At 42.8% G+C, this 25,351-nt stretch overlaps 1 protein-coding gene across 1 annotated transcript; it reads left to right on the top strand.

Moving 5' to 3' along the window:
• The first annotated feature begins 1,038 nt into the window (after positions 1 to 1,038).
• Positions 1,039 to 25,351, top strand: fez1 (fasciculation and elongation protein zeta 1 (zygin I)). The gene is made up of 10 exons (XM_015960690.3): positions 1,039 to 1,240; positions 13,197 to 13,552; positions 15,370 to 15,457; positions 16,378 to 16,461; positions 17,847 to 18,012; positions 19,086 to 19,399; positions 22,451 to 22,531; positions 24,824 to 24,899; positions 24,984 to 25,049; positions 25,143 to 25,351. The coding sequence occupies exons 2-10, from the start codon at positions 13,224 to 13,226 to the stop codon at positions 25,157 to 25,159; spliced, it is 1,221 nt and encodes a 406-aa protein (XP_015816176.1). The 5' UTR covers positions 1,039 to 1,240; positions 13,197 to 13,223; the 3' UTR covers positions 25,160 to 25,351.

The raw sequence follows: 25,351 nt of genomic DNA, 5'->3' as shown, positions 1-25,351 counted from the left end.
AAGCCTTCCACAAGAGGAGCAAATCCACCTGAAAACTTTACAAAATTTGCTTTGCTTTATTTTAAACCCAATGGACACTGAGACAGAAAAAAAGGGAAAGTAGAAAAAGAAAGGAAGAGATGAGGAGAAAGCTAACAGAAAGAACCTGCAGACCTGCAGAAGGACAAAATAACACAATAATTCAGACAACAATCATCTCTGATCATTCCTTTTTTTATGTTGCCATGGCAAATGCTTTGATCTAATACAAATCTGACGGTGAAGTGCTGAACTAAGCAGCAGCACCTTGACAGACTTCAAGCTGTACCTGTCTGAGGAGCTGTTGGATAGTCTTTCTTTGGTTGACGGCAGTGAAAAAGTGAAGAGTTTTAGCCACCAACTTAAACAAGACTCCACCAACCAGAGCAGTGTGTAGACAAGGAGCCAACATGCCAGAGATGATGGACTCCATCCATGCTGAAAGATGCAGGAGTGAGGTGATGCAGATGTGTACAAAACATAAGAGGATTCTCGAAGTCACCAAAAAGAAAACATGGTTCCAAGGTTGAAGTGAACATGATTTTACAGGAAATATTTTGAAAAAATATTATTGTAAAGTCTTCTTTTAGGCCTAAATGGATAGAAAATCACACACACACACACACACACACACACACAAACACGCACGCACGCACGCACGCACACACACACACACACACACACACACACACACACACACACACACACACACACACACACACACACACACACACACACACACACACACACACACACACACACACACAGTTTATGTACGATTACAGCTGTTGTTGTACCTAACCCTTACAGCCTCCTTTTCTCCTCCGTCATCACCTCATGAATACGAGCTCACTGGATGAAAGGAGAGGAGCTAACCGAGGGACAAAGAGAGAAAGCAAGGCTAGGAAAGGAGGGAGGGTGAGCTCATGTCGTCAGTGGCCCAGCAGCGCGCAGACTCTGTTGGAGGAGAGCTGGCTGCCTATTGAAAACAACGGGCTGTGACAGCGAGGAGAAGGGTGTTGGTGGGCTAATGGATAAATAAAGGGATACAAGTCTTTTACCACGCTGACATTTTTACCTCCGTTTTCTTTCTTACTTTGTCACCCTGGAAAGAATGTAATTGCTACTGTTTCTACTATTTTTTCTACAAGGAAAGCAGTCCCTCTTAGCTCTAGATCTTCTGTACACTGATCGAGAATCAGCCACAGCTCCATACCATCAGGTAATTTACATTTTCACTGAATGCATTCATCCTTCCTTCTACCCTGACCTCTATGTGCATCATCCGACATCATCACTGTCTTGTAACCGTGGTTTCCTCCCTCCCTCTTAGCTGCTCCTCTCCCTCCCCCACCGGGGGGCCAATGGCCTTCACTGGCTTTGTTTTTTGTCTGCTTTGTGCCTCTAGCTAGGAACCACAGCATCTGTGCTCATGTGAGAAAAAGCACACATTGTTTTATTTGGCCGGTGATTCAAGTCTGACCATGAATCATTTCTGCTTTGGCCCTTAACGGCTGACCCATGAGTACATTTTGTGTTGCTACCCTATGTTAAATTCCTAGAATTTTTTTGACAAATACTGTTTTTATTTTGAAATTTTGCCAAAGGTGAAACACATTTGTTAAAAGTAGATATTTAATGTATTTTAATGTAAACAAATCAGGCGAAATAGCATTTGCATTGAAACAACAGCTCTGTGTGTTTGATGTGGAACAAAAAAATTAATAATTAGGCTTTATTACATCAGATCTGCTGACTTCCTTTTCCATACCTGCAGCCTAATGGAGCAGGAAGAGACACCTGAGACTAACACCTCTAGGACTTTCATACCAGCAGCTGTGTATTTTTCATTGTGACTTTCATATCACTTTGATGCAAAGCACCTTGTGATTCTGCTCTAATAGATGCTCTACGAATAAACCTATTTTACTTTAAGAACACTTTTATTTTCTCTAATGTAAATAATTTCTGCTGCTTGTAGAAATTCCTCTTGACCCTCCAAGCTGAGCAGTAAATGCAAAATCCAGACCATTTCTAAAAAGTGCTACACATGTCACACAGATCCCTTTACCTGTACACACACACACACACACACACACACACACACACACACACACACACACACACACACACACACACACACACCCTTCAGTATGTTTGAACTATCTACCTACAAATACAAATAGGCTCTTATGTCATCTAACATATCTCCTTTTATATATATGTGATCTCACCAATCTTATACTGATCAATGTTTAAATTGTGCAATGTTTTATTTTCCTTCATTTTTTCACGCAAGCCGTTCCACAAAGTCCCCCCGCAAACTGATACATGTTTGTGCTAAAAGCTGCTTTGAGTTGTATTTCCCTCCCAGTTTGTACCTTCTCTCTCTAATCCGAAATACATCACCAAAAATCATGTGTATCATTAGGGGAAGCCTCCAACTGGCAGATAATAGAATGAGCCTACTGAGCCTTACTGCATGCACAATTCGTTGGCCCCATCCCGATTCTCTCACTTTCACACTTACGCCCTTCAATTGTGCAATCTCAACCAGGGGTGCAAATGCATAGGGTGCACCAATGTTTAAGTGTGTAAGTTGATCATGCCCCTTTTGCACCCTTGGTCCGCACTTCACTTCATTGTGGTATTACCCACAATCCATTGCTGCGGGTGAAAATGCTTAAGTTCCTTTTCAGAAAAGAAGTAGTTTCTAATGAAAATAGTTCATTTTAGGATAATTAATTGATTCTCTGAAACTTTTAGACAAAGCAACAATGAATGCAAATTTATTTCAAACCAGCAGCATGCGTTGCTGTCGATGACGCGATGCTGTCTGTCTCAGTTCGGCAGTTATTTGTAAACTTTTGTACCACGCACTTGAGGCCTTCCTGGGCACATTCACAGACCATTTTGCTGCCATGTGCCTGCCGTTAGAGCGGTGTGTGTGTGTGTGTATGGGTGGGGGTGGGGGGTGGTGTGGTTTGTAGTCGTGGTACTAGAACTTTAGCCGTGGTGCAGTGCCACACCTGAGCCTATGCAGGGGAAACACTGAGAGTGTAAAGTGTGCAGTGTTTCACTGGTAAAGATGTGCCTTCTTTTTCCCAGAATCCCTGTGGTTTGGGCCATCCTCGTAAATAGTAAACAGCCTGTATTTATATAGTGCACTCAAGAATCATAAAACCCCTCAACGCACTTTACAATGCAACCATCATTCACCGCTTCACACACTTGTGGTAATAAGCCACATAGTAGCCACACACTGACAGAGGCAAGGCTGCTGTACACGGGCGCCGCTGGTCCCTCAGTTTACCACAAGCAAGCGAGGAGGGTGAAGAGTCTTGGCCAAGGATACAACTGCGACAGGCTGAAAGGGGCTTAGTCCTGCAACCCTCTGGTTACGAAGCGGGTATGGAAGTATAACAGTTTGACCAGAATATGCATTTTCTTATATGTAGAATTTTTGACACTGAAAACTTATTCCTTGAATTAATGTATTAGAATTTTTTTACTCTAAATACACCAGCAAAAATTTTATCTGCCATTATGTAAAAGAAGTTAATTTACATCTAATTAAGGACCCGTGAGACATTAAGATTCCATATCGAGTATGAAATCAATCTTACGGACCACTGAGTTATTTAACCAGAAGATTGGAACTTTTTATTGCAGGGATTTTGTAACACTTTGTATTAACTGAGAGACAAGGGAAGAATCAGACCTTTAAAATGTTTAAGATGATTTATTTCTAAACAATTTAAGCAGTTTTAAACGAGACTGACTCTAACTCTAATAGTGGATGGATCTGGTGTAAATGAGACTTGAGATGGGTGGTGTGTGTGAGTGGTGTTATTATCAGAACTCTCACATCCGGAGAAGCAAGTCTGAATGATGTAATGATGTTTTGCTCCTAGCTACAATCAGAGTTTGATCAGAGTTTCATAAACACATGAGACACCATATTGCCGCTCCACACATACCCTTGATGAGACACCCGTACAGATCCAGAATGCCAGGTCCTCGGACCCTTGTTTCGGTACTGGAGCCAGTGGTACAGCGTCAACAGTACGACAAACTAGTCCCCGCATCGTCTCCAGGTAAAAAGCGACAGTTGGTTGACAGCGTCAAAAGGGACCCTCCTTGGGTCAGTGAGTTCAGCTTTTATTCTGAAAAGAACTGTTGCTTGGTTGGTAAAATGCAACAGATTTTATCCAGCTTGTTGGTTCTCAGCTTAAAAAGGGAAGTCCGGATGGCCGGTCCGATACTCCGCTTAGCATGAGGTGATCTCCAGTGAGATCTTGTGAACTGACATAAGATGGCGTTGGACTGTTTAAATTAATCTGGATGTTTTGATTTCTGGTCGAATCAAAGCAGGCAGATTTATAAACACCACAGAGACTATGCCACGCTTCAGAAAGGAAGGTTCTGATTGGATCAGTAACAGCAATGTGTCCTGCGTTTACATTACGTGTATCAGTGTGTCTAGTGAACTAGATTAAAGTAATTTACTTATTAAAGCATATTAATCATAACATTGTTATTCCACAGATCGGTCAACATTATATTATTGACTAACACTTGTTTTGATTAGCTTTAATAAAAATAGAGTTCTTTGATTTAATAAAAGAAAAGAGTCCTTTATCTTCATTCTTCTCTTGCTGGAAAGTCAACAGTTTTAGAAGCAAATGCATGACCTTGAGGCAGTCTCATGCACTCGAGCACTGTGTCAGAGGCATTTGTGGAGAGAGGTTAAATAACCTTGGAGGAATAGCCCCTTCATCACGTTACATACCCCCCTTTTCAAGGGCACGGTGGTCCGTCCGGAGACCACCTGACATTGAACAAACCAGAGTCTTGAAGGACTCCGACGGCAGAGCAGGGTGCAATTCCCCAGGAAGAGGCCAACAGTTGTGAGGTACGAACCCCACACCAAAGAACAGTCTTGCATACTCCTTGGGAAGCACACAAGTCAGTAGATTATCACGATATCCCAGTGGAAGTAATAATTTGAAGCAGGAGCAAAACTTTATATATCCACGGGTCGGGAATACTACCAAAACAGTGTATTGATCTTTATAATTGCACTTATCGTAATCCAGCACAGGAAAGAGCAGCAGGTAGGTCGTCCCAGCGAGCGAAGTATCCCAGCAGTCATGCCGGAACAAACGGATGTCTAGGTCCCACGAGCCAGAGCACCAATCAGGAGGAGTAGAATCCGATGACGAGTCACAGGTCCACCCCCAGGAAGCAGGATCATTCAGGGCACTTCAATGTAGACACAACAAAATGGCGTCTAATGCAAATCAACAAACAAAAAGAAACCTAGCACTATGAGTACCTGCATGTACTATGTGTAGGAATTATGTGAATTAGCATTAAACGAAGAAATGGGTGCAATACACTATGTGTAACGCAAAAAGTGTTGCCAAAAGAACAAAATTAAGAAAACCCTATACTGCGTTGGAGAAATCACTGCACTAAGTAAAAATGTAATCAAAATGAAGGGCAAAATGGTTTTAGCCCGTGATGGTAAATTAACAAAGTTAATCATAAAGTTTTCAACTTTATCACTGTGACAACGTTCTAGAAAAATATAGATATATGAGTGTCAAAGCGCACTAAAAATGTAAATCAGTGAAGTTAGTAATCAACCTACATGTGAATGTTCCCATAAGGAATTAAGATAAGTGAAAATAAAAACAATTTGGATAACAGTAAAATGTGGACTAAATCCATCTACTGTCAACTAACTGATTACCTGACTTCAGGAACCCACAGCATGTTCATCTCAAATCACCCAAGTCTGCACGTCATGTATAAACAGGAAAGACAACCATGCACACACACAAACATAGACAACGTGTTTAACTCGAGATAAATAACTATGGAGCCGACGATTCTGGCAATAGAAATCGCTCCACCTTCGACGTTCTAGCTGAAGGCACAGGAGGTGCAGGTGGAGGAGGTGGAGGAGGAAGAGGTGCAGGACCGGCCGGCTCAGGCGGAGGTACCTGGGCAGCCAGTGCTTCACGAACCGGTGCAATGGCTCGAGTTAGGCGCCCCCCGACATTGCGGACCGAGTCCCCTAGAAAGGTCAACTGTGCGTAGAAGTGACGGAACAGGAAAAATGACAAACCCCACGACAGGCAGAGGTTTAAGCATGCAGTGAATATCACGACAGAATCAGCGGAGGACTAGGAGTAATGCCCTGTTGATATTCTGCCATCTGCATTGCGGATTTTATTAATCTATCTCTAAAATCTGGCTCTGTACCTTCTGTTTTCAAACATGCAGTTGTTGAACCTATCATTAAAAATCCCAGTGTGGACTTCTCTCAGCCTAAAAATTACAGACCCCTTTCTAAATTACCCTTTATCTCTAAACTATTGGAAAAGGTTGTGGCAGATCAACTGATTACTTTTCTGGAACTACACAACAGGTTTGACAAATTCCAGTCTGGTTTTCGTAAAAAGCATTCAACAGAAACAGCTTTGCTTAAAGTTTCCAGTGACATCATGATGGCTGCAGACAATGGGGAATTCACAACAATATATTAGTATTGTTAGATCTTTCTGCAGCTTTTGACACTGTTCATCACAACACTAACAGACTTTGTGTCTCGGTGGGGATCTCTGGAGCTGTTCTAGAATGGTTTAGATCGTACCTTTCTAACAGAAGTTATGGTGTCTGCAGAAACCAAATCATGCCAGATTCTACTGATCTGTTTTGTGGGGTACCTCAAGGCTCTGTTTTGGGTCCACTGTTGTTTCTACTGTACATACACCGTCTAGGAGAGATAATTGATTATTTTCATAATGTCTCTTATCACCTACATGCTGATGATATTCAGCTGTACTGCTCCTTTAAGGATTCTGAATTTTATAAACTGTCTGAATTATTAGAGTGTCTTTCAGCTATCACCAGCTGGCTAGAAGATAATTTCCTTCAGTTAAACTCTGAAAAGACTGAATGTCTGATCGTTGCCCCTGAGAGCATGGTTCCACTGATTAGTCAAAACTTGATCATTTATCCTCCGCCATCAAGACAAACTTAAGGAATTTGGTTGTTGTTTTTGACCAATCAATGTCTCTTGATGGTCACTCAAAAACATTGGTCCGAAACAGTTTTATCACTTAAAGAGCAAGTCACCCCCTACAAGAAACTTACCCCACTCCCACTTCATGTTTGAAAAATGCAACAAATGCCGTTGCCTGGCAGACCGAGAGGGCGGAGCCACTAACAAGTACGCACACACACAGGCTCACAATGGCATTGTGACATCATAATGTACCAGTTTACATCATAGCATACCTCTTAGCCAATAGCGGTGGCAGATTTAAATTCAAATGCAGTGCAGAGTTTTTACCTGACAACGGCGCAACACTGACAGTTTTAGGCAGAACATTTAAATTTTAACTAATGGGCCATTCCCATCTGTACCGGGTCGGCCCGGGCCGGGTAGCGTAGGTTGTTTACATATCTGGGTGGCCTGGTATTTTTCCGGGACAACCAAGGCTCATTCCCAGCCCTCTTCTCGAGGGGGTCTGCTTCAGGCCGACCAGGGCCAACACACCCACTGCTGACGGCAAATTCACACCTTCCATTAGAGCAAGCTTCTGATTGGTGGGTAGAATCAGCCCACATGGGCTTAAGGCAAGGATGTGTGGAATCAACCGGGCCAGGCTGGGGCCGACTGGGGCTACCCGTCCCGGGCCGACCCGGTACAGATGGGAATGGCCCATAAGATGCACTGAAGTGCCAAATTATTGACTACATGTGTCTACAGTACAATTAGACACTCGTTTATTTAGTTTATCAGCAAAAAAAAGTTAATTTGGGGGTTACTTGCTCTTTAAGAAATTTCTCCAAACTGTGAAGGTTGGTGTGAAAACATGAACTTGAAATGGCCATCCATTCCTTCATCTCCTTCCGTCTGCTATTCAACACACTTTTCACATGTTTTAACGAAAAAGACCATGACCTCCTGCAGTTGGTCCAGAACTCTGCAGTGAGGCTCCTAACTGGATAAAACAGAAGAGCACACATCACTCCTATTCTAATGTCTCTGCACGGGTTACCCGTTAACTTTAGAGACCATTTTAGAATCCTGATTATAACATTCAGGGTTCTATGGTCAAGCTCCTCCCCATATTACTGAACTGTTAAAGCCTTATGCTCCAACCCGCTCCCTCAGGTCCACACACCAGAACCTTCTAGAAGTTCCAAAGACCAGATATAAAAGTCGAGGTGATCGCTCCTTCCAGGCTGTTGTACCCCGACTTTAGAATGAACTTTCTTTATTTTTTTTAATATTACTAACAGTCTAGTCACCTTTTAAAAGCAGATGAAGACCCTTTTATTTACATCTGCTTTTACTGAAATCTTTTGTGTTTTCTTCTTTTATTCATCTTGAGCACACCAGTGGCTTCTCAGGCACGTCTTGGGGTGCTCTCTTGTGCCCCCATGCGCTAATTTCTTACAGATGTACAGTGTCAACTGCCAGCTACTCTCTTTGTGGCTGCTGAAGAGTGATACTGGGCCATGTGTAACAGCTGTCAAGGACAATAGTTAAGTGTTCTCCTCCAAGTGATGAGTGTCTTGCCCAGAGACCCAACAGCAGCATTCTCTGGCGGGAGCCGGGATCTAACCTACAACCTTCCAAATGCTGGAAAACCTTCTCTACCTCCTAGCTACTGCTACCCCTGGAGATGAACCTCAGCTGTGTCTGCCCAATGTGGGAAGGTCCTGCCCACTGGAGAAGTGCCACTGCTCAACAATAGTAATAGCTACCACACATCAATATGGTGCTTTTTACTTGGAGCTGATTCTAAGGGAGGTGGAAATAATCAGTAAATAATAAAAAGAGAAAAAGTCCACACTGATTTTGGCTCATTGACACAAATGTTGTCACCCTCTTAAAGGGAAGAAAGTGGGCACGAACAATTTCCTCTCATTTAATCAGCACAAAAATAATTTTCCCAAAAAATGAATCAGAAAACATGATTAAGCATAATGAGAACGAGACATTCAAAACAAACAGCTAGCTTACAGAGAGCAGCAGAGCGTAGAGATGAGGAAACATGATATCCAGCAGACATAGCAGCACTTTGCTGAGTAATGAGGAAGAAGAAGCTTGTTTCTTAATGGAGTCACCTAGTATCACCCACTTACTGTTGGCTTCAGTCCAGCAGAGCTCCTCTCCCATCTGTAAAAGCAGTGCCTCACCCAGCCTTCTGCTGAAATGCTCACTCTAAATATGAACAAAGACAAACACATCTGCAAAGTTCATTTTGTTGGATCAAAAATGTTTTCCTGCCCAGTTTGACCAGTAAACACAGTTGATTTGTTTGATTTAGTGACGAACCACTCCTGCAGACACTAATGAAAGCTGAGGAGACGTTTCAGCTGTTAGATTAAGGTGTTAGAAAGTCAAACGCACGGCGAGTTTCACTTTTGGTTGTCCTAACAGACCACTAGGGGGTGCTAAAAGCAAGCTAAAACAGCTTAGTATCCCTTTAATGAACCAGACTCAATGCTTACTGAAATGTTTCAGAAAGAGTGTAGACATTACAAACCTTCAAATGTCAACTCAAAAATTGGCTAAAGCAGACCAGCCATGTAACCACTGATCTGTTACTAAGGCGTGCCTTGTGATGTGTTCCTTTTGGATTCAGTTCAGTCTATTTCTATAGCGCCAAATCACGACCAGAGTCATCTCAAGGCACTTCACACAGGAAACATCCCAACACAGGTCAGTTCATTAAGCCAATCAGTAAAACGTTTCCTATATAAGGAACCCAGCAGGTTGCATCGAGTCAGTGACTAGTGTCAGAGTCTTTACAGCAATCCTCATACTAAGCAAGCATTTAGTGACGGTGGAGAGGAAAACTCCCTTTTAACAGGAAGAAACCTCCAGAGGATCCTGGCTCAATATAAGCAGCCGTCCACCACGACTCACTGGGGACCGAGAAGACAGAGCAGACACACACACGCACGCACGCAAACACACACACGCACACACACACACCCATTAAACCTACACTCACACTCAACCACGCCCACCGACACACACCCACGCCCATCGACACACACCAACATATATACCATGTAGTGTTTCTATGGCTACATTGTGATTTCTTAATAGATTTTCTATTTAATAAAAGATAAACCTCCATCCATCCATTGTCTGAACCCACTTGTCCAGGCAGGACCACAGGGGGCTGGTGTCTATCTCCAGCAGTCAATGGGCAAGCAGGTGGGGTACACCCTGGACAGGTTGCCAGTCTATCACAGAGACATACAGGACAAACATCCATGCACACACACCTAAGGATAATTTAGACAGAACAATTAACCTAGCAGTCATGTTTCTGGATTGTGGGAGGAAGCTGGAGAATCCGGAGAGAACTCATGCATGCACAGGGAGAACATGCAGAGTCCGTGCAGAAAGATCCCAGGCTGGGATGTGAACCTAGGACCTTCTTACCACAAAGCAACAGCACTAACCACTGCACCACTGGGTAGCCCAGAGAAAAATGTCATTATCTTTATCTTAGTGAATCTATAATTAACTCAACAGGTAAACTAGTAGTAGCACATTAAATGTCAAAGAAAGTAACATGTTTCTTTGGTTTGTTCTTGCTGTGTTGCATTTCTAACAGCACTTCTGGTTCTTTTTTAAACATAGAAAATGTTTCTCTTTACCTTGCTGACAGTTTCGTTCGCGGCTGCAAACACCCTCAGAGCTGATGCTGATGGTGGCCCTCCCCTCTCCGATGATGCAGTCCCATGCACGATCCAAAGTGTAAACCCCATCGTCTCTGATCATGGTCCCACATCCACGTCTCCTTATCTCTATTGCTTCCTTTATCCATCTTTTGTATTTCTGTTGTTCGGTGTTTATGATCCTTGTATTGTCCCAGTCCATTACATGGTTTTCTCTTGTGCAGTGATCTGTTACGGCTGACTTCTTTATTGTGCTTTCTGCTTCTTGTTTTGCTGCTCTTGTGTGTCTTCGACTTGTGATACTCTATTTAAATATAGAATATCACCCAGCTTGGTCTTTCTGTGCTTATCAGAAGATCTAGGATTCTTTAATTATTAGGGGATTGTAAACACTTTGTTTTGATTCAGAAAAGAGTCAGGTTTATAAAAGTAATAATTTATTTTACAAACCATTAAAACATGACAAGTTAACTAACATTTACTGTGATGGATGGAACTAAAGGTGATGTATGAACCTATGTGTGAATGATGTGTTAGTCAGAACTCCCTTATCGAGCTGAGTTCTGGATGTAAAAGAATTTGGTTTGCGTTAAGCTATGAAGTTGATTATTATCAAAAGCACACCAGATGCTATCTGTGTGTCTACTTCACCCGTTCTCGGAGACCCTCTTGGTGGATCCGAAGGTCAGAGAGGTCGGCTGAGCTCTGGAACCGAAGGGCTGTAGAATACCGTGGCACCGACTCTTCGGTCCAGAGATGTCTCGGGTCATGACAGACGGATGGAACCGCGCTTCTGGGACTCTTAAGGAGTCTAAACAATATCAGCTTGTTCTGCAGGAACTGTGTATCAGCTCCGCAGGTGCAAAAAGATTTTGACAACGTGTCAAAATCTTTGATGGTTAAAGAGGGGTTTGCTTCAGATGGCCGGCCTGAAGCTTCTCTAGAACTGCTGAATCACCAGAGTGATCCAGTTTTAATGTTCTCATGTTATGATTTGCGTAGCCAACCAAAGGTTGACAAGTTGAGAAATGGTTACTAAGACAACCTCAGAAACATGCCTTCTTTGATACAAATGCTCTGATCTGGGGTAAAAGACTATTTATGTGTCATGGGTTTAACTTAACCTTACTTTGTCCTTGTGTGAGTGCAAGTGGTGATGACCTCATCATATCAACATGCTGAAACATATTTCAATCACTGTAATCATAACATAACATTCATTTCACACTTCAATCCTTGAGCACAGATTAATGAAACAATTCATTATATTATAATTATTATAAGTAGCAATAAACAAATGTTTATTTAATGATTATCTAACTTGTAGGTTGTAGAAGTTCATATTTAATTTAGTAAATCATTCTTTGATTTAGCAACTGATCCGAGCTGGAGTGTTCCTTATATGGAGGCATGAAGACCTGAAAGATTGGACCTTGAGGAGAGAATGTTATTGTTGACATTTCATTATCTGAGTTTAGAGCTGCAGAGACTCTGAGCTCCAGCTGGTGGGATGGAGGCAGGCCAGTTTAAAGGGAACACATGCAGTCTTGTGTCTCCTTTTTGACCAGACGTTGAATAGGTGTTGAATGGTCAAACTGTACCTAAAAACTGACCATTGCTGGACGTTACAGTGTTTAAAAAAAAAGAACCAACAATGCAGTTAAAGTAAAAACTTATCATCAGGAGAGGGAGAATGTTTAAATGGTTAGCAGCAGTGTTCAAGCCGATGGCCCCCTCCATGAGGCCACCACAGCTCAGCGGAACATCATTGTAGCTTCTTCTGGGGAGAAAAACACTTAGAGAGAAAATTAAGTTAACAGCTGAAATAGCAGGAAATAATACAGTTAAAGAGCAAATTGTAGAAGAAAGTAGTCGAGTGTGGAAAGTGGTCAGTGTGTCCTCCAGCAGTCTAAGCCTATAGCAGCATAACTACAGAGATAACCCTGGATAACCTAGCCTTTTAGATGGTGGCATGTTGGAGGTAGTACAAGGGAGAGCCGTCTCCAGTGTCCTGTTCTATGTCCTATAATGCTTTTGTGTGACCTGTCTAGGGACTGTGGATGTAAATTAACATTTCTGCTATAATTTGGCATGTTCCGTTAATATTCCATTAATGGATTTCCATTAGTCCATTAATATTTAGTAAGATTATCTTTAATGCACACTGTCCCTAAGTAAATGAATGAATGAAAATCATGCAGAACTGCAGTTAAAGGAAGAAGCACCTTATCATGGCATCCAATGTTAATTTCCCTGAGAGCGGGGTGGGGTCATGGAGCAAAAGTCAGTCATGAACATCAGGACTTTATGCTTTTGAACAACCAGTGCAAGATTTCCAAAATTTCTCTCTGACAATTAAAACCCTCACCAAACCTGAGCATCACAGGGATGTGCCTACTCTTGTTCTACTTGTTTCTGTGACTCAGTCAACCCACTTTCATTGTTCTGTGCAGGGTCTAGACAACAAACTGAGGCGAGACATGATGGAAGCCCCTATTGTGTGCTTGGATGAGGAGTTTGAAGACCTCCGACCCTGTCGGATGGATGAGCTGGACCATCTTGCTCTCAACCACTCCTCTTACTCTTCCACCACCACGGTCCCTCTCCTCCCCATCAACCGTGAAGACTTCTCAGAGCTAGAAAACTTTTCTGAGATGATGAGCTTCAAATCAATGGAGGACCTGGTCAATCAGTTTGACGAGAAGCTCAATGTCTGCTTCCACAACTACAACACCAAGACGGAGGGCTTGGCTCCCATTCGCAGTCAGTCCCACAACCAGGAGGATGAGGAGCAGCTGCAGGATGAAGAGTTAGTGACCCCCTATCTAAAATCTATTTTACATTAATCTACAGCCATTTATACATTATATTGTATACCGCTACGTATTTATGTTGATTCATGGTCATCAGAGGAAATTTGGTTAGACTAACTGAGATTTGATTTGGTCAGATTTGGGCTTATGAGAATTTGATGCTTTACGTGCAGTGTTCCCAATTCCTCCATACAGAAGTAGTCATTGGCTGCCTCAAATATTCCTAAATGATGTCACCTTATTTAGAAAGTCGCCATGTTTTGTAATGTACACTGTAAAACAAGAGAACATCATGGGAGATGAACCAAGTCAGGAAATTAAGTTTAGAAAGGGATTTTTGAATTTTAGTGTCACGTTTAATCAGCCAGTTGCAACTTTACACATAGTTTATTTGCTTTCTGATCATGGAGGGATTAAGATATCTTCACTTTGGCTGTTGTGTGCATACTTGGGTGTTTGTGAGTGCACTAGGGTAGGAGAGGGACTCCAATAACCCAAAAGTGGTGCTAAATTTACTGGCAGCTAAAGGCACCCTAAGGAACTTTGTCATATTGATGGTTTTGAGAAATCGAATGGTCACACAGGACGCGCCGCTGAGCGCTTCTTGGAAAGTGATAGTCACAACATCAAGCGGGACTTGAGAATAGGAAGCGGAAAGGGAGTCTATCGTTTAGACGTGATCAGACTTGTCTTCGTGTTTTGTGAGACTCTAATTTATTAACAGTGGGTAAGTACGTTATTTATTAAAATATTTTAAGATTAATAGTACTTTAAAGTTTTCAAACCTGCGGCTGGGTTTGTGCTGTAAAACTGCTCCAGCGTCGTAATGTCTGTTGTAAAGTACTCCACAATGTTGTAAACAGCTGTGCCGCGGCGCTGAAGATAGAGCCAGCGCCTATCTTCAGCGCCTCGGCGCGGCGCTTCTTGGACACGGTGCAGCGCTCCCCATGTGCCCACTCCCATGAGCTAAAATGGCTTTTATTAAAAATTACAGCGCGGGTGCGCCGTGGCGCGTCCGCCTCTGGTGTGCCCCAGGCCTTATGGTACAAGCTGAAGTCAAAGGTTATCTCCTAGCCAATAGCAGATGCAAATTCTAATACAGTGCAGAGTTTTTACCTGAAGAGGGTGCGAGACTGACAGTTTTAGACAGTTGGAGGAGCCAGTTGAGGTGCCTCGGGCATCGGGCCTCTTAGACGCCTCCCTGGTGAGGTTTTTCGGTCACGTCCAACCGGGAGGAGACCCAAGGGAAGACCCAGGACACGCTGGAGGGACTTTGTCTCTTGGCTGGCCAGGTAACGCCTTGGGATTCGCACGGAAGAACTGGCCCAAGTAGCTGGGGAGAGGGAAGTCTGGGCGTCTCGGCTTAGGCTGCTGCCCCCATGACCCGATTCCTGATAAGTGGCTGAAAATGAATGGATGGATATTTAAATTTGAACTAAGATGCACTAAATTGCAAAATTATTGATTACAAGTGTCTACAGCAAAAAAAAAAAAAAAAAATTCTGGGGTGACTTGCACTTTAAATAGAGATTAAATAGTGTTGCAGTTTAGCCAAACCAAGACCTCAAAACAGTAGGAAGAAAACAATTTAAACAGAAAGGCTCAGAGACAAAGGTGACTCACTTTTAACTTGAAGATGAAGATAGAAGCTTTTTACTTTTCTTTGCACTGACATGAACTAGTAAACATCACTCATTCATGTTTATCCTGTTAAAAAAAACTTTCTGACTGCTCAATTTACAATAGTGGCTTCATTCTTGTTAGTTTGGCCCCTGCCTCCCTTAATGTGATTTATGCTTGTATCGTGCCACAGTGTGTGGGGCGCCCTAACTGACAACTACATCTCCACATGGGACAGCCCCAACTCTGATGGACACAATGGAAATCTTTCAGACGAGGAGGTAAATGCCACCCCTTCTTTTTATTTGTTTCAAGATAGCAATAAAAACACTTGCTATTGTCCTGTTTGAGCATAGCGATTAGATTAGATTAATATTTTCATGTTCATGTTCTGAGGAATGCCACCATTGCTGGACTAACTGTAAAGGGGCATATTATGACTTTATTTTATAAAGCCATCGGTGTGTACAAAAATGGTTGTAAATTCTTTACGATTTGTCCAGATTTGCAAGATTTCACCAGCTTTAGTCTTGACATTTTCAGTACCTTCCAGAATGAGCCATTTCAGGACTCCCTTACAAGCTGTTGCTGGTCACATCCACCTTTTTGCTCAATAAAAAATGACACCCAATGGTTATCCTAATTACATAACTAATTCCAGTATGGTGTGCAGTGACATACCTCACCGTGATTTATAGCCTTTCCTCAATAGTATGTTTTTACACCAGGAATTGTTCAAGATGTTCCAATGGCACGACGTTTTATTGTGTATATTTACTGTATGTCCCCTCCCTACCAAAATTAATTAAAACTACAGCTAAACTCAAAACATCTAGGCTATTTTTGTCTAATTGCTTGAACATTAAGCTTAATGTTACTATTGTGAAAGTAAACTCACCCCTTTAATCCCTCTCACACATACAAATATAGTCATAGTGTAAAAGTCACATTAGTCATCATCACACACAGGTTAAATTACATTTCCACATTTGACCCATCCCCATGGGGAGCGGTGAGCTGCAGCAGTGGCCGCGCTCATGTTTAACCCCCCAATCCCTTAGGGCTGAGTGTCATGCAGGGAGTGTGAGTAGATACGACCCAACTGGATTTGAACCCTGATCTCAGTCTCAGGCAGACACCGATACCACCAGGCCACTGAGAAGTTTCCTGGATGTGAGTTATTTCCTCTCTCACTATTTAGATTCAAGAAAAACAGGAGGAGATGAATGTGAAGAATGAGAAAGTCAACTGCCTGAATGAAGAACCTCTCATCACAGCAGATCAGGTCAGTATGACCCCCCTCACTCTCACTATTTGAGCCTGATGAATCCTGGCATTGTCATCCAGGAATACGCCCGTGTCATCAGGGAAGATGGAATAACCTGGTTATTCAGGATATTCAGGTAGTCAGCTGACCTCATTCTTGGAGCACATCCTGTTGCTAACCCTAAACCTGACCAACTGCAGCAACCCCAGATCATAACACTGCCCCCACAGGCTTGTACAGTAGGCCCTAGGCATGATGGGTGCATCTCTTTATCTGCCTTTTTTCTTACCCTGATGCACCATCACTCTGGAACAGGGTCCACCTGGACTCATCAGACCAGATTTTAATAATGCGTTGGACAGTTCTTAACCCAGTTTTAGTCATATCTGCATCTCCTTAGATGTTTTCTCTGCTTGATGCATGCCAGTGATCTGACCCTTCTCACACAGACTCACATATTTTCCACGACCACGGTTGTTTAAGAAATAAGAAGAAACTCATTGCACCACTTGGGGCTAAATTATTGGTTGCAGCGGAAAGATAGTCGCCTATGCAGTAATTATCCAACCTCAGTAATTTGGAAACGGCCTTGGTGACAGGGTAAGGGAGTAGAGGGAACGGAGTAGATGACAGACTGGAAGTAGTCCATCAACAGAGAAGTCATGTCATGGCGGGTGCTGTCAAGTTCAGCGGTACACAGAGTGATGAACAAAGTGCATCGTTGTGATTTATAGTTGACAGCATAGCTCTGTATTTAAACTTGGGTTTAGCATGCTGGGTCATTACCTTTTCCAATCAGAAAGTTTCTCATTCACATGTTGGAGTTTGTGTGTAAGTTCAACAATGAACAGAGCAGTTTGACAAATAAGTTTCTTCCTGGAAACGTGTTTTGTCTTCCAGAAACCAAAGCTGATCTCAAGTACTTGAGCAGCCTTCTCCTGTGCTCTGAGCTCAACTGCTGTGCTCATCATGTCTGGCTTCCTGTAAAATGGACTGAATGCTGGAATAGGCTCCACCCATAAACAAAATCAATGCTGAGCTCCCACTCACGTGAACTTCCATGGAGAAACTGTGTACTTATTTTACTTTGTGTTGTACTTTACTCTCAAACTCAAAACATTGCTTTTTTGAGACTTTCTTCACTTATTTGAAAGTAATTCCATCTAACAAGATTAACCTGCTGACAGACAGTACGCCGCGGTGTTGTTGGAGCAGCTCAGACATCCATCGTCTGTGCAGACATTAATAATGGATTTAACTCTGACATCCACCGCTACAGAGGAAGCTTTTAGCATTCTTGTGGCTCCTGACATATGGACACTACAAACTTATCTGTCTTACAGATTTCTCCCATCAGTTTTGTGTCCATCCTTAGATTTCCTCTGTCTCTCTCTTTCCTATAGGTGATTGAGGAGATCGTGGAGATGATGGAGAACTCACCAGATCCTGTTGAAACAGAGGAAGATGATGATGAGGAGAGCAGCCACTGCTCCTCCAGGATTAACCCCTCCTTGATAGAGGAGATTAGACAGCTGTCAGAAGCTTCCAACAACAACTGCTCCCATGAAGGTCAATCACAATAATTATGTTTTGTTGTTCATGTTGTTGGCTCAATAATTTTTTTTTACGAAAAAAAAAATTACACTTTTTTAAAATGTATATGTTTACTTCTATGAAGTTTTCAGAAATAGAAACTCTGGCCATTAAATAACAAATTTTTTGTGTCCACTTTTTCTCATCTGACGTAAGATAACCAGCATCATGCGTTTCTATTCCTTTTAACTTTTCACTCTCTTTTTTAATAGTTTTAAATAATTTTTAAAAGTTTTACTGTGCTTGTGAAGTTTGACCCGAGCTTTCCGCTAGATGCGTAAGCGGTGCGTAGCACAATAGACGTGCTTTCACCGGGAACTCGCAGGGGCGTCTCATCCCACTGGGACCACTCAGGTGTGAAGATGTGTTCGATGCAGCTAGTCCTGGAAGGTCACATGATAACATGCCAGGAGAAAGATGGCAGCATGTTCCCACAAGTTCCATGGTGAATTTTCTGAGCCACAGAGGCCACGTATCTTTTTATCCAGTTAAGCAATAGGAAATCTAAGTGTGTCTTTTATTTTGAAAGTTGCAGGATATTTTACACTACTGCCATGTTTCATTTCCTCTCTACCCAATCAGAACTGCTTAGCTTGATGCATTCTGGAAGCATAACACATAAAACATAGACATAAATGTAAAGTTAGTGGAGCAACGTGACATTACTCTTCGTCCAAGATGCCCTGCTTTGCAGCCGGTGAAAACAAACAGTCAGTGCCTTGATGCAATTTGCTGGGTTCCTTATATAGGAAACATTATTTCTGATTGGCTTAATGAACTGACCTGAATAGGAATGTTTATTATGCGAAGTGCCTTGAGACGACTCTTGACGTGATTTGGCGCTATATAAATAAAATTGAATTGAATTGAACTGAACAAACCCATCGACTATAACGGTGGCTAAAAGCTACTTATTGGGCCAGTGAGTGTGAGACTGGTTGTGGTCCTGCTGTAGAACTCTAAAAGTGTCAGATTGTTTACCCTGGTTCCTGATTCCTGTTACAGACTCACTAATTTCCTTTTCATTGCTTGTTTAATCCATCCTGTAGGTCTGAGTTTGATGTCTGATCCATCACTTGCTGAGCTGCTGCAGCGGGTGGAGTCTGCTATCTGTGAGTACTCAGAGGAGCTGGTCAACCAACTGGCACGTCGAGATGAGCTGGAGTTTGAAAAAGAGGTGAAGAACACATTCATAACAGCACTAATGGAGGTGCAGAACAGGCAGAAGGAGCAACGAGAGAGCGGAAAACGCAGATGTCAAAACAAGACCCTCAGCCTGCAAGGGGCAGGAACAGGGTCCACCAACGGGGGGAGCTGTGGATTGACTGGAGGCTCAGAGAAGACAAGCACCATGCCTGTCAAGGTGGGACAATAGATGAAAAATATCATATTGATTCCACAATGATGAAGCAGCTTTTAGTTTTCATTTCATTTCCATCTCTACAATCATCTCCATCATCTTCACTCCCATCTCCTCCCACAAGTACCTGAGGGAGATAAAGGTGTGGAAAGAACACAAAGAACACAACTTTCTCTTACTAATGAACACCAAAGCCATTATGTTTGGCTACTCTAACCAGACTCAGGCAGCATCCATAACCACCATTTCTGTATGAGCCATAGAATCAGGTGTAAAAGTAGAGTCCAATCTCAACTATAAAATATATAAATAAAGGGCAAGACTGCCTTCTACTGCCTCCACCACCAGGGGCAGCATAAGTGGTACCAATCCGTTCCTTTGACTCAATGCTGCTTTGCGCATCAGTCTTACATACATTGCTTTGTGTGTGTGTGTGTGTGTCCATCATGGTGCCCTTGCATTGGCTTCCGGTGTGTTACTGGGCTCAGTTTAAAATCCCATCCTATGTTTACAAGGCCTATCTAACAGCTCTGCTAAACAGATACACTCCGTCTCATGCACTTCGGTCAGCTGGGCTAGAATTGTTCACTGTCCCATGGACCATGTGTAAAACACAGTGGCGGGAGGTGCGTTCCACCCCTGGGCCGTCAGTGATTTCCTATTCAGTCCAATCTAAACGAATGCACCTTAAAATACCATCAATATGACATCACAGCTGGAGAATCCTTACAGAATCACACACACACACACACACACACACACACACACACACACACACACACACACACACACACACACACACACACACACACACACACACACACACACACAGGCACGCACACGCACACGCATGCACACACACACCAGTGGCTGGTCAAGACACTTAATTTCCGGAGCCTTTAAAATCAAACTCGCATTCACAATTGGGAGTAGGAAACTAAGACCACGGATACTGTCAAATCTCAAAAATGAAAGACGGGTTTAAGAGATGAGTCACTAAAATAAATAAGTTAAGCAAACACATTATTTGCATTTGTTTTGGAGAAAATGGCACAGCGAAACAATTGAACATGTTGGCGCAGGAGGGTGCCTTTTCCTTAACTTTAGTCTGCACCCTGTTTAGTCCAGATGCCATCACCGCTGCGCCATCGTAACACTGTGCAACAACTTTGTCCAAACAGCATTCATATTCCTCAAGATTACGGAAAATAAGTGTGTCAAGTTTATCAGCTCGCCTGCCACTAGTTACATCCACAAATTTGACTAAATGCTCCGTGACACCTGCGGCTGTGCAGGACGAGTGCCAGCTGTGCCATGTTTCTCACGTCGGTGTTTCATCAACCATCACGGTGACAAAAGGGGCTCTTCTGATCTCCATTTTCATCTCATCTTCCATCACTTCAGCAATAGCATAAATGAGGTTGTTTTGTATTCTGCCTGATGTCCCAGTAAAGACCCTGATGGTGGACAGGTGGTAATGCAAGTCAGCGTCATGTCCCCTAAATGAAAGTTCCTGTTTACCCAAAAGCATGACACAATCCATCAGCCTTTTCAAAATCTCCCTATTTTTCTTTACCTTTTCGTTGTGGAGCTCCGTGTCCCTGCGCGCCTGTTTGCTGAGCTGCAGATCCACTCGGGTGTCCCCAAAGGTTTTTAAAAGCATCGTAGCTTGTATGTGCCCAGCCGTGCTTTGTTGCCTTGGTGAAACAACTTAAATTGGCAAACCCAGTAAATCTCCAAATACCAAATCGATCTGATGCGAGCAACAGGCATTCCCAGTAGAATAACTTGCAGCGGCTCTCTGAAGCTGTTAGCCACGGGTACCGTTCATAGTTGCTTGCCTGAAAATGTCGAACAAGTCCTTTCCCCTGCTGGGACAAGCCAGCTTGCATTGGAGTCAGATGACCTGCTCTCACAAGATCCACTTTTACTTGAAAGGTCCGTCTTGAAAATGGTGTGGCAAGTAAATTTACAACCAAGTCTGTCCCTTCTCCTATTTCAGCCATCAGGTGTTCAAAAATACATGATGGCTGTCTATAGATACAAATCTCTGTGTTTAGTTTTGATATTTTGCTTAATGGAGCTAGAAAAGTTCAAACTACCGCTTATCCAATCACAGGATGCGTTCATGTCAAGTTTTGCGTGGGCCACGCTGACTCGTGAGCTGATTAGCTATCGCAACTGGATTGTCTCTGTTCACTTGCAGTGGACAGTGGACTGCTCGGTTGATGCTGAAGGCCTAGGGCAGACTTAATCTGCCTGAAAACAAAAGCTGAAATCTGATTGGATAATACCCAACCTTGATATTTTAACACTGGAAGCAGCGCAACCAAGTGGGTATAATAGGATATAAAGAAAATAGACCAGTGAAAATTTTTTGATTTAAAAATATTTACCAAAGGAAAAAATACATTTACGTTTTTGAGGAAGTTTAGGCCAGCAGAGAAGGCTTTGCTGGCCCTGACTGCCCACCGCTGGTAAAACGAGGTGAGCAGGTCTCTGTGATGGCTGCCTCACTAGGGACCAGTCTGCTGATGGCTGATAGGCAAGCGCTGTTACTGCAATCATTTAAGAGTCAACTGATGACTTGTTTTTATACGTTAGCTTGATACCCATGAGGTATTCACATTTTCTCTAACAAGTAGAAAGCAGTCGAGAATTAGGTAACTCCAGTACTTGTTCAGGTTGCTCCATTTTATGTCTGGCGTTTCTTCTTCTCTGTTGGTGTTCTCAGTTGACTGAGGCACATTTTCTTAGATTGACAACTCCCTCGTGTGGCTTTGCAAACCAACCCTCTACTGTAGGCTTGCATAAATTATTCATTTTGCTGTAGAGGCCATAATAGGGACTTTAGGGGAATAAAAAAGATGAAAGGTCATCTACTTTGTATCAGAACAAAGTAACATAGTCAAATTTAAGCATTTTTAATTTACTTTAAAAATATGAAGCTACGCACCCCATGTATGGGAAAGCCATTTTACCCCCCACCCCCCGATGAAAAACATGGACAATTCAGAATAAACGTTTTTGTTTGCTTCTTGTTTTACCTTGTAGCGTTTCAGCATGGAGGGCCTGTCCAACATTCTGCAGACTGGCATTAGACAGACCTTTGGAGTCCCGGGAACAGAGAAGCAGGTAAGTTCCAAAACACGTTAAATCTGCTATTTAGCGACTCTGCAAACAAGCTAGGTTTTGAATGCAAACACTGTCATGGAACACTCACCCCTATTCTCAGGTATCTTCCCTGGTTCTACCCAAATTAGAAAGCTGCACTGCTGTGCATAACCAGATAATGCTAAACACCAGCTGCCATTTGCAACGTTCAAACGTCTTTTGTTGTCCTTGACTTCAAATGGCGTTTTTCTTCTTGGGACTCGGGTAGTTTGTCCTAAAGTTGAAGTGGTAGCAGCCAGCTGTTTCTCCTTCTCTCATGTTATTGGGCGGAGAACCTCTCATGCCAGTGGTGTTCTGTTACAAGAGAAGAGTTTGAGTTCTGAGGTGTAGCAGGCCCGAGAAGCTTGAGACCAGATGGATGAGGCTGGAGGTGTGAGGGATAGGAGGCACGTGAGGTTAGAGGTCTGATGGGCTAAAAGCTTTTAGAGCTCATGGACTGAGGGACTAGAGAGAAATATTCAAAGCTAATGTGTCTCTGACTTGGATTATGTAGAAGCAGAGGGCTGATAGAAGTGTGGGTCCACTGGGATTCACACTGGGAACACCGCAGGGTCTAAGGTAGTTTAGAGGTGAGGCTTTTAAAAACTCCCAGCCTGGTTCATTACTCAAAACCGCCATCATGGGTAAGACTGCCAACCTGACTGCTGTCCAGAAGGCCATCACTGACACCCTCAAGCAAGAGGGTAAGACACAGAAAGAAATGTCTGAATGAATAGGCTGTTCCCAGAGTGCTGTATCAAGGCATTTCAGTGGGAAGTCTGTGGGAAGGAAAAAAGTGTGGCAGAAAAGAAAATGCTGCACAACAAGAAGAGGTGACCAGACCCTGAGGAAGATTGTGGAGAAGGACCAATTCCAGACCCTAGGCGACCTGCGGAAGCTGTGGACCGATTCTGGAGTAGAAACATCCAGAGCCACCATGTACAGGCGTGTACAGGAAATGGGCTACAGGTGCCGCATTCCCCAGGTCAAGCCACTTTTGAACCAGAAACAGCGGCAGAAGCGCCTGACCTGGGCTACAGAGAAGCAGCACTGGACTGTTGCTCAGTGGTCCAAAGTACTTTTTTTCTGATGAAAGCAAATTTTGCATGTCATTCAGAAATCAAGGTGCCAGAGTCTAGGAAGACTGGGCAGAGGGAAATGCCAAAATGCCTGAAGTCCAGTGCCAAGTACCCACAGTCAGTGATGGTCTGGGGTGCCATGTCAGCTGCTGGTGTTGGTCCACTGTGTTTTATCAAGGGCAGGGTCAATGCAGCTAGCCATCAGGAGATTTTGGAGCACTTCATGCTTCCATCTGCTGAAAAGCTTTATGGAGATGAAGATTTCATTTTTCAGCACGACCTGGCGCCTGCTCACAGCGCCAAAACCACTGGTAACTGGTTTACTGACCATGGTATTACTGTGCTCAATTGGTCTGCCAACTCTCCTGACCTGAACCCCATGGAGAATCTGTGGAATATTGCGAAGAGAAAGTTGAGAGATGCAAGACCCGACACTCTGGATGAGCTTAAGGCCGCTATCGAAGCATCCTGGGCCTCCATAACACCTCAGCAGTGCCACAGGCTGATTGCCTCCATGCCATGCCCCACTGAAGCAGACATTTCTGCAAAAGGATTCCCGACCAAGTATTGAGTGCATAACTGAACATAATTATTTGAAGGTTGACTTTTTTTGTACTAAAAACACTTTTCTTTTATTGGTCGGGTAAAATATGCTAATTTTTTGAGATAGGAATTTGAGGTTTTCATGAGCTGTATGCCAAAATCATCAATATTAGAAACAATAAAAGGCTTGAACTACTTCAGTTGTGTGTAATGAATCTAATATATATGAAAGTCTAATGTTTATCAGTACATTACAGACAATAATGAACTTTATCACAATATGCTAATTTTTTGAGAAGGACTTGTATTACTCTAATAATGAAAAGAGTTATTATTAAATTGCTTTCTCTTTGTATTTATATATTTATTTACATAAAAACAAATTTCATGTATTATTATTATTACTTTATTTAATTTTTATTAATTTTAATTGTGTTATTATTATTTACTGTGTATTCATTAACAAGAAACCTGCAGAGTTTTCTCTGCAGAATTTTACCACGACCTGGATGCCTGGATGTTTTTCCACACAAACACGCTGTGACACCTGACGCTAACACTTTATACACGCGTAATTTGATCTCTCATAGCCTTTCTGTTTTACAGCCCTGTATGGCTTTGGCGGTAAATGTGATTTGTTTTTGTTTCCCAGTATCTAAACACTGTGATTCCATATGAGAAGAAAGCCATCCCTCCATCTGTTGATGACCTGCAGGTGCTCACAAAAAGTAAGCCTCTAACTGATTTGTTGTTTAGTTTCTTCTTTTTGTGAGAAAGTGTAAAGTCACTGAGTGACCTGCCCTTCTGTGTAGTTCTCTATGCTATGAAGGAGGACAGCGAGAAGGTGCCCACACTGCTGACTGATTACATATTAAAAGGTAAACTTCACATTTGGTGATATTCCCTTTGATTAAATTCAGATGTTCAACAAATCTTCCTACTGAAGAAGATGCTGTTGTGTTCCTTTCCAGTCCTCTGCCCAACTTGAAGTACCGCCAGACCAAGGGTTGCATTGTGGCTGCGAATTCCTACCTTCAACCAAACTCACCTCTGGCGCAGCCTGCATGAGCTCCGAATGTTTTCCAACCATCCACACCATCAGCATCATTTATTTGCCCATCACCTTACAGCCCTTTCTTGCTGAGCTCCTCTGTTCCAACATTCCCGACACAAACCACAC

This window comes from Nothobranchius furzeri, chromosome 10 (genome assembly GCF_043380555.1).
Source record: "Nothobranchius furzeri strain GRZ-AD chromosome 10, NfurGRZ-RIMD1, whole genome shotgun sequence".
NCBI classification, from domain to species: domain Eukaryota; kingdom Metazoa; phylum Chordata; class Actinopteri; order Cyprinodontiformes; family Nothobranchiidae; genus Nothobranchius; species Nothobranchius furzeri.
The sequence above is the reverse complement of the archived record's forward strand: the minus strand, read 5'-3'. Positions and strand labels throughout refer to the sequence as shown.